Here is a 9,820-nt window from a genome sequence, read left to right as displayed (position 1 = left end):
CCCGCAAATCACAGTCACTCTAGAGGACCATGTAATTCCCTGCGTACAGAAACTCTGCGTCCTTGGCCTTCATATACAAGCTGATCTCAAGGCAACGCACACCATGAAAATATTAGAACAGCGAGTTTCTCAAATCACGCATATGATCCGCCGCATCACCAACCGAAGGCGTGGACTTCAGGAACAAGACATTCTATGTATAGTTAATGCCTGCATAGTAAGTCGCATCACCTACCGTGTGCCTTATCAAACCCTAACGTTTGCACAAGAGAGAAGACTGGACATTCTCCTCCGTAGAGCCGTCAAGGCGGCGCTTGGACTACCTACGCACACATCCACCAACCGTCTCCTAGCCATGGGTGTACACAACAAACTGAGGGAACTAACCGAGGCACAACGTAATAGTCAGCTACGAAGACTCCGCAGCACCCAAGTGGGAGAGCGACTACTCGTCAAGCTAGGGTACCCTTCGAATCGATGTGGATACAGCACACCAGGAAAACAGCTACCCACTGACTTCCGAGCAAGAATTACAGTCGCGCCACTACGTAATATGCACCCTGAGCGCAACGCTCAGCGCCGGCGGGCAAGGGTAAAAAACCTCACGCACCTCATCAATCAGTCTCCTCCAAACACTCTCTTATACTACTTCGTGTTTATCGCCAATCGTTTTAGAATTGTACTTAGTTTTGCTCTGCAATTGTTTAATATATGTAAAGCATTGTGTATTCTTTTTTATCTTGTTCTAGTTCGTTCATGTGATTTCCGATTCCTGTGTCCTGTGTAAACTTATTTGCTTTTATTCATTTTTTTTTCCTGTTGAATATTGTACCCTATCTTGTTACTTGTCCCCCCTTATGTAATGCCTTCGGGCCTTTAAGGGCGAAATAAATTAAATGAAATGAAATACTGCGACGCCGCTAGACACCACTCTCGCAGTTTTACAGTTGGAGCAGTGGAGAACAATGATCATGACGTAGCCTCAATCAGCGTACCTACAAAGAACATATCTGAAGGCGAAGAGTGTGCCGTCGCTCGGGCGATTTCCCACGCTGCCATAAACCTTCCTCACGCAGATGTTATTCTAATCTTTACAGACTCAATGGATACCTGCCGTGCCTTCACACGGGGTATTGTCTCACAGCACACACACCGAATTTTGAACACCACATTCCACACACCACACAAGTTCCGACTTGTCTGGACTCCTGGGCACGCCTCTCTCCCCGGTCATGACTGCGCTCATGCAGCTACCCGGGCACTCACCAACCGGGATCCGGAGGAAGAGCTGTCCAACCCAGATGAGGAGGACACAAACACGGAACTTCTAGGATATCGAGACACTCCCGATTACTATAGACGAGAACGCATTCGGTACCCTCCAGCACACCACACACTCACACGAGAAGATGCAACTGCGGTGCGTCAAGTGCAGGCGAATACTGTTTCTGAACCTCTATTTCCTCCACATCCTCCATCCCACTTCTTACCCTGACTAATGCCCTGGCTGTCGAGCGGTACCGATGTTATTTTCCGTAACGCTGGAATGTCAGCGTCCGCCAGCCAGGCGCTCTGCCAACTCCTCTCCTATTCCTACCCTACAAGACTGGGAGGCCAGGCTGCGTGATAAAAGCCCAAGGGCCAGCGGGCGCGGGACGCAGCAGCGGCTGTTGGAGCTCTGGACTGAGAGCCCCACCCGACATTTTTCTATGCTTGAAATAAAAAGTCTCTCTCTCCAGATTGATGTCACGAGTCAAGCTGCCAGTGATCCCCTCTTCGGAGAACATTGCAGAGCACTTGAGCAGGACTACTATGTTTTTTAGTTGAGCAGGCGATTGGCTGCAGCACTTTGACTGCCTGGACAATAAAAGTGCTTCTCGTTACTTCTCGTAACCTCTCGTTAATGTGCTCTGTGGACTAGGCTTGTGTAAATATTCAAGCACTTTAAATATTTCTTCAATTCGGCTTGAGCTTGAGATCAAAGTGGATTGCCTCTGCGGACTTCTTAAGTTGTATCAGACTGTAGGTAAACGTAAGATGCCCGAGCTAGCGTTTTGTGCTAGCCATGGGTCAGTCTCATTTCTGGTGACTCCTGCTCCAGTGGTAACATGGTGGACATGACTAGCCTACCAGAGTTCTTTTGCCATGTAAACAACGATTCTCCCTCATGTTGCTGCCTCACCGTGAGAGCACACACCACCACCTCAAATGGTATCTCAGCGACAGCCTTTGGTCATCTGCGCTCAAGCCCTGTTCTCCATCCCCACAGAAGAAACACACACAGGCATGCAGCGCATTAGTTACATGGCTCAGCAACTTCTCGTTAATGTGCTCTGTGGACCAGGCTTGTGCAAGCACTTTTGAGTACTTAACAAATATTACAGTATTAAAACTCACTTTGATTGGAATTTAAGTTATTGGAAATTTCTTAAATGAACTAACACCTATACATCGGTCTGCATATACCCCCCATCCCCCTGATGTAAGGGTGGTGTCACTGCAGTGGGGAGTGCTTTGCCATGAATACACACACACACAAAAAAATCTACACTGCCATGAAGCTCCACTATTAGGTTAAATGAACAAACTATTCTCACATCGATTCATCATTTTTCAAGTTGAGAAGCTTGTTACGCTGGCTTTATCTAAAAACGCTGCTAGAAAGGGCAAAGGAGCCCGTTTAAAATTCTTATTTCAAATCATTAACAACAGTTTCAAAACAAACATGTCGAAGTACTTTCATTTTCTGAATCCTAGCCTACGTGCCAAAAGCATGCCAATAAATTAACAGAGTATTCATATAGTAATGAAACTTTTGAACATTCCTTTTTTCTACTTGCCATTAGAGAATGAAATGAACTACACCCAACTAACGCAAACACCAAATCATTCATGAAAGTTGTCAATAAGATAGAAGACACAAACAACTAATGCTCGACACTTACAGGACATGCCTACAGGCTCATTCCTTGTTTTTATATTTATTTTTTTACTAGAATATTTTTCGTGGGATGTGGCATTGCTGTTTCACATTACAAAGTCCTGTCTGAATAGTGCGATAAATGTATTCGATGCATATATTTTGGTAAACACTATTTGTGTTGGGGGCAAAGCTCTTTAAGCCGTGGGTCATGCATCCCCGATGTATTCAGTAGTAGTAGTAGTAGTAGTAGTAGTAGTAGTAGTAGTAGTAGTAGTAGTAGTAGTAGTAGTAGTAGTAGTAGGTAGCCACCTCTCGTTTAGTCCTTGGAATGTCCGCTGGATGGCGGTACTTGTATATGATGAATATATGATGAAAAGATGCGAGATGGCGGTACGAGTATTCACCAGTTGGACGGACGGGCGGGGGTGAACGGACAGACAGAGACAGATGGATGCATGCACAGATGCACGGACGAACGAAAGCACAGGCAGATGGACACACGGACAAAAGCAAGTACGGACGGAAGCAAGAAAGGAGACTGACGGACACTTCGCCCCGCTCATCATAATTCACTCTGTAGATATGCTATAATTTTTTTGTATAATATTTATGGTAACCTCCTGTCCTACAGTAGTTAGGTATTTGATTATTCCGGAAATGCGTGATATATCACACTTACTTTTTGTATTGCCCTCCTGCTATGCTCTCAGATGAAAGCAGCAGTATTCGAAATACTAAATAAATAAAATAAATATGCTCTAAGTATAGCAAATTTTAAAACATAACTTATTTTACAGCTTGTCACTTGCCTTCTACACTAAATCAGACCGTGTTGCTACTTGCTTCCACTTGCTTTGAAGCAGAAAAAATGACATTTGCATATGCCTTATTTCAATATTAAAAAGTTTTGTGCAGGTTAGTTGGGTCATGACAAATATGCTTTTTTATATGTGATATATATTATTTGCATTTGGTTTGAAATTATTTGATCAAATTACTATTCGCTTCGAACCTAAAGTTTACGATTCACACAAGCCTACTGGATACACATTCTTTGCTTTCTCAATGGCTCCACAGATGCACATGCTCTAGAGGTGTTGGGATGAGCCTTTTCTTGCCCACAGGCCAAGACTACTGCTCTAAGTTATGACCTGGGTTAACAAATCCGTGTTTGTTAAAGGGACACTAAAGAGCAAAATGATTTTTTTCAGATTAGTAAATTGCTTTCATGGTACCAAAAACAACACGCTTGCTGCAAGAAAACGCGCAAAATGAAAGGTGTCGGTTGCAACACCACTTTGAAGTTCCCACACGATTCTTCGTGATTCCACCTATTTTAACGTTTGCTGCCGGGGCTTACGTAGTTCACGGTGAGTAAAAATGAAGTGAAGTGTCCTGTGAGGGGGCCATAGACCTAACCTACCAAGTATAAGGAAATTTTGTTGAGCCTACGGCCCCGAAATACTACAAGTACAATTTGTAATCCGTGACGTCACGTGCGAAGATTCAAGCAAGAAACCTAAAAACGAAACCTCTATGAATAAGCGTATGATGATCAAATTAACAACATTAGATTTCTCGGAGTACAATGTATCAATCTAAATAGTTTGGGTGTTCCTCTTTAGTGTCCCTTTAAAACTGTATTGGACATTGGAACTGAAAAATGGGGCAAGTGTTACAAAAAACCACGTGACCTTAATGAGTTTAACAAAAATCAAGGTTTGAGGAAGAATCAAAGGCAGGCATTCTCCGTGATAGTCAAGTATTCTACCACACAGCCATGCCTGGGCTTCGAACCACTTTTGAAAAAAGACACTACTATGCAGTCGTCAAGTTAATAGTGTGGTAGAAGTGTAAAGTGTGGTAGAAGTGTAGAAGTGTGGTAGAAGTGTTAACAATGTGTAGTGATCTGTGAGGGTGTTTCAAGGTTGCTGACCACTGGGCACTACCATAATTCACCACCAGTAACTGAAGCATTGGCAATGCATGCAGCTACTCTCATCGGATGATAACACTGCATGACTTTCACCCTCAAGTGGTCTCAGGGGAATGCTTTTTCTTGACAATTTGCTTGTGGTGGCCTTTGCGACCTGGATCAGACAGTTGACAAAACTGGTTTAAGGGCATTGTGGGAATTGCGAAAGCTTGCCCTCATGCCCTTATCTCACGGTAGAAAGGAAGGGAGGATCGTACGTCTCGGCTAGCCTCGGGCTTCACTTGGAACAATCCTGCTGTAGTTACCGGACGCACAAAGGTCACTGCAATCATTGCAGTCTCCGTTTGTGAAAAACACGCGCTTTTCAGACACAGTGAAATAACAACCGAGACACTTATTCGCGTTCATTTGTAGCTGTGAGTGCGTCTGGTGCGTCATTTGTGCGTGAGAAATGCGGGGCATTTTTCGATCTGCTTTCCATTCTGCGCGTGACCTTCCAATTTGTTGATATCACATTTATTGCTTCGCCTTTGTGATAAAGCTGTGAAATTTTTATGCTTTTTGAACTCAAAACAGTGCACAAGCAGACGATCTGGGTCCCTGTTATGCGATAGGAATTGTGCAAGCTCAGACTATGAAGAAACAGCCTTATTTATTTCATTAATGTGTTGGGTGTGTTTTATTCTTGCAGATAATTTTGATTTCAATTGTGTGATGTGACTGTTTTACTCATAAGTGCACAAAGGTCCGAAATGCAAATTGAAATTACGCGCGCTGGGCACACCATCCAATCATGGTGCCCTACTAGTGGCATCATCACAAAAGTAACCACCACTCTCCCATTTGTTTTCTGTGAAGACGGCACACTGCCCCATTCCAGTAAACCAACCTTTTGTTCACTATTATTAGTAATAGGTATGATAATGTCTGTTTCTCATAACTAATTGCCATGAAATTACTGTGCCACAGGGCTGCGCCTCATGTCGATGCTGCTCATGAAAATCGACATCTGTGCAAGAACAAATTGTGGAATCATCAAACATTCAGTTGTTTTATTCGCATGGGTGGTATCGTAAAAAGCAAGTCACACATTTTTCTTTCACACTTGAAAATATTCAATGAGGAATAAAAGCACAACATTTATCCTACACAATCTCCAGCATACATTTACATGTTCATAACCTTATTTACAGCAATTGCAGTAATATTTATAAAGCCTAACAAAAATAATTTACATGATTATCACAAACAAGGAGCCAACCCCGCTTGAGCTGACGGGACACTGCATGAACTGAAGGCTGGAGATTTTTGCGATTCATCGACCATGCTGTAATTTAAAAGAAGTGCACTCGCTAGAAAACCATGTGTGGCAGATCACTGAGGTCACCACCCATGCCGCCTCCACCGCATCCACCAGTCGAAGGTCCACCATCAAAGGAGTCACTGCCGTTGTGACTCTTGAATGACCAACGGGCACGCTTGCTTTTTGCTTCTTGCTCCTGCATACAAAAACAGCAACAGGGCTTTCGTGAATCTTGCATTATAATAAAAACAAAATGTGTGCAGCACCTAAGTGTGGTTAACCTTCATTCAGCCCCACAATCAATCTCATGAACTAAAGAAGTAGAAAATTCTTTTTTATTTGAAACAATATTGAGACAATGATGCCAAAAAAGAAAAAAAACGAGCTTTTAAATTTCCTCCTTCATTTATAGCGAGGGTCTCGTACTGGCTGACATCAATTGATGCCTCCAGGTAAAGTATGCGAAAGACCATCAGCCAGCTGTCTGCTTGTATTAATATCACATGCCACGTGACGCCAACAGGCCAAAAAAAAAAACACTGGCTGTCAGTATTGGTGCTGATTAACGCATCTAAATGCACCCCCTGTAAATTTAGATGAGGAAATGACTGCTGCTGTGGCTTAGTTGCTTGAGCAATGGACGCATTATTTGGAGATTGCAGGTTCGGGTCCCTGCCAGCAGCAGTTATCTTTTCGTTAACTTTTCGTTCTGCACATTTACATTAAAACTGTACTACTAATGACATCCCCTATACCTTCCTTAACATCATTGTCTGTTGGATCACATTAACAATTCATTCCAAGGAGTAAGTAAAATCTAATGATGCCAAGAAAGGTATAGGAGACATTGTAGTGTTTACTCTAATGTATTAACTATAAACCGAATGGAAAGTAATTATAGTGGATGAAAAAACTACCAAACCTAACAACTTCGGATATTGCATCCATTGCTCTACCATTTGAGACACGATGGCGGCCTTTACTTCCACGGTCCATTTTATTGGGTATGTGTGTGCGCATAATCCTGACAACCAGCAACAGTCATGGCCAGTGCTGCCACTAAGGAATTACTCATCACAAAGGAAGAAGATGCATAATAAATTTTCCTATTCTTGACAATGTTTGTAGTTAATAAAAAGAATGTGACAAAATATAAAGGGGAGTTTAAAAAAAAATCACACAGCTGTTTTGTACAGCAATAATATGAGCAACTATGGACAAAAGCACTTTCAAACATTGTCTCCACGGTAGTCGTTCCATTCGGTTGAGCGCACGTTTGTCAGTGCAATGTACCGTATTGCCACGTTCCATTTCCCAAGTTTTTGTTATCGTCACAAAACACCACACGATTCTCAGCGCAAACCGCGCCTGCAGTTTTCGAGAAGGTTCCGGATCGGCCCGCTGTCGTTCAGCGAAGTCGTCGGTAGTTATCGTTCCCAAGAAGTAGTCGTCATCCGAGTCGTTGGGTAACGGTTGGTAGACAGGCGCACGAGAGAGACAGTCGGCGTCGGAGTGTTTTTTGCCGGACTTGTAAATGACAGTAATGTCATATTTTTAAAGTCTCAGGCTCCATCGTGCGAGGCGACCTGAAGGGTCTTTCAAGGTGGCTAGCCAACACAAGGCGTGGTGGTCGCTCACAACTTTGAAAGGCGTGCCGTAAAGGTAGGGGCGAATATTCGACGTAGCCCAGATGATGGCGAGGCACTCCTTTTCTGTTGTGGAATAATTTGCTTCTGCTTTGGATAGCGATCGGCTGGCGTAACTAATAACCCTTCAAGTTTTTTTTGTTGCCATTTTGTTGTACTTATCAACATGTCATTTTCTAACAGGAGGTCCCCTTTCAGCCTTGTGCTATGGGACCTCCTTCTGTATATTCTACCTCAATGCGTGTATATATTTTAAGTCAGTCAGCCCTCTGCACAAGAACGGCGCCAAGACCTACGATGCTTGCGTCAGTATGTATTTCTGTCTCGGCGAATTCGTCGAAATGGGCAAGTAACAGAGGCGTCTGGAGGCGATGTTTAAGCTCCTGGAAAGCGTGTTCCTGTGGCGTTTCCCACTTGAACTCCACGTCGGCCTTGGTAAGGTTAGTGAGAGGGTCGGCGATGCGGGCGAAGTTTTTCACGAACCGCCTATAATAGGCGCACAGGCCCAAAAATCGGCGCACGGCTTTCTTGTCAGTGGGCGGCGGGAAGTCGGCGATGGCGGCTGTTTTCTGTGGATCGGGACAAACTCCAGACTTGCTGATAATGTGCCCCAGAAACAAGAGCTCCTCATACGCAAATCTGTACTTTTCTGGCTTCAGTGTGAGTCCGGAAGTCCTGATGGCTTGAAGTACAGCTTCAAGGCGCCGAAGATGCTCGTCGAAACTCGAGGAAAACACGACACGTCGTCCAAGTACACAAGGCAAGTCTGCCACTTCAATCCTGCCAGTACTGTATCCATAACGCGTTGAAAAGTTGCAGGCGCTGAGCAAAGGCCGAAGGGCATCGCCTTAAACTCGAAGAGGCCGTCCGGTGTGATAAACGCCGTCTTCTCTCGGTCTCTTTCGTCGACTTCGATTTGCCAATAGCCAGTCTTGAGGTCCATTGACGAAAAGTACTTGGCGTTATGGAGCCGATCAAGTGCGTCGTCTATTCGTGGGAGAGGATACACGTCCTTTCTTGTGATTTTGTTCAGGCGGCGATAATCGACGCAGAAACGTAAAGTCCCATCCTTTTTCTTCACTAACACCACGGGGGATGCCCATGGACTCTTGGACGGCTCGATAATGTCATCCCGCAGCATTTCATCAACTTGTCTCTTCATGGCCTCACGTTCTCACGTCGAAACCCTGTACGGACTCTGACGGAGTGGTCTGGCATTTTCTTCGGTTGTGATGCGATGTTTCGTGATTGGGGTATGCCGAATTTTCGATGACGACGAAAAGCAATCTTCGTATTGCAGGAGCAGGGCCTTGAGCTGTTCTTGCTTTCTTTAACTTCGCGGCGAACGACCCACTGATGACAGAATAGTCGGCTCCAGTATCGACGAGAGCGGTCACACTGTGGCCGTCGATAAGAACGTCGAGGTCGCTAGTTCGCCGTCTCGCATTACTGTTAGGGCGTGGTGTCCGGTCACGGCTGCGTCGGCTTGTTCCGCTGCTTCCATGTTGCGTCGTCAGGCCACCTTCGGTAAGTGAGCTTTCGCCGTCAGGGCTTTGCCTGGTTGGCGTTGTGTTCAGAAAGCTCCGTCGCGGCGTCGTCGTCGTCTGTGCGAGACTGCTGCTGTAATTGGACTTTCTGTTTACCGGGCACAGGTTCGCCCAAATAAACAGTTAAATCCCAACACAAAGTCTCCTGTCTTCGGCCACATCACGACCTCGTGACAGTATTTACTTGCATAATGAACGCACTCGCATAATAAACGCACCCCCAACTTCAGTCATCAAAATTTGTTTTTTTTTTCTCGTGTAATAAACGCACTACCTTCATTCATTGGCTGCAGTCCTGCTAATCAACACCTGGCGCCTCCTCACCCGTTGGATTTCTTCCGTTCTTTATTATTTTGTCAACCCCCCCGGCCATTTCGGCTCGCTCCCTCTCCCCTTCACCTGTTGCTGCATGCCGTATTGTTTTTATTTTTATCTGTGCGCGGAACTTTCCCCGTCTTATCTGTC

At 44.8% G+C, this 9,820-nt stretch overlaps 1 protein-coding gene across 4 annotated transcripts in view; it reads right to left on the bottom strand.

Moving 5' to 3' along the window:
- Positions 1–5,883: 5,883 nt before the first annotated feature.
- DUBAI (Deubiquitinating apoptotic inhibitor) overlaps positions 5,884–9,820 on the bottom strand; it is a 119,898-nt gene continuing 115,961 nt past the window's right edge. For all 4 annotated transcript variants that reach the window (XM_075882271.1, XM_075882270.1, XM_037429349.2 and 1 more), the window contains one exon: positions 5,884–6,358. In XM_075882271.1, coding sequence (XP_075738386.1) covers positions 6,212–6,358 — 147 coding nt within the window. In that variant the 3' untranslated portion in view covers positions 5,884–6,211. The remainder of the gene's footprint in view (positions 6,359–9,820) is intronic.

Source organism: Rhipicephalus microplus, chromosome 2 (assembly GCF_043290135.1).
Source record: "Rhipicephalus microplus isolate Deutch F79 chromosome 2, USDA_Rmic, whole genome shotgun sequence".
Taxonomy (NCBI): Eukaryota; Metazoa; Arthropoda; class Arachnida; order Ixodida; family Ixodidae; genus Rhipicephalus; species Rhipicephalus microplus.
The sequence above is the reverse complement of the archived record's forward strand: the minus strand, read 5'-3'. Positions and strand labels throughout refer to the sequence as shown.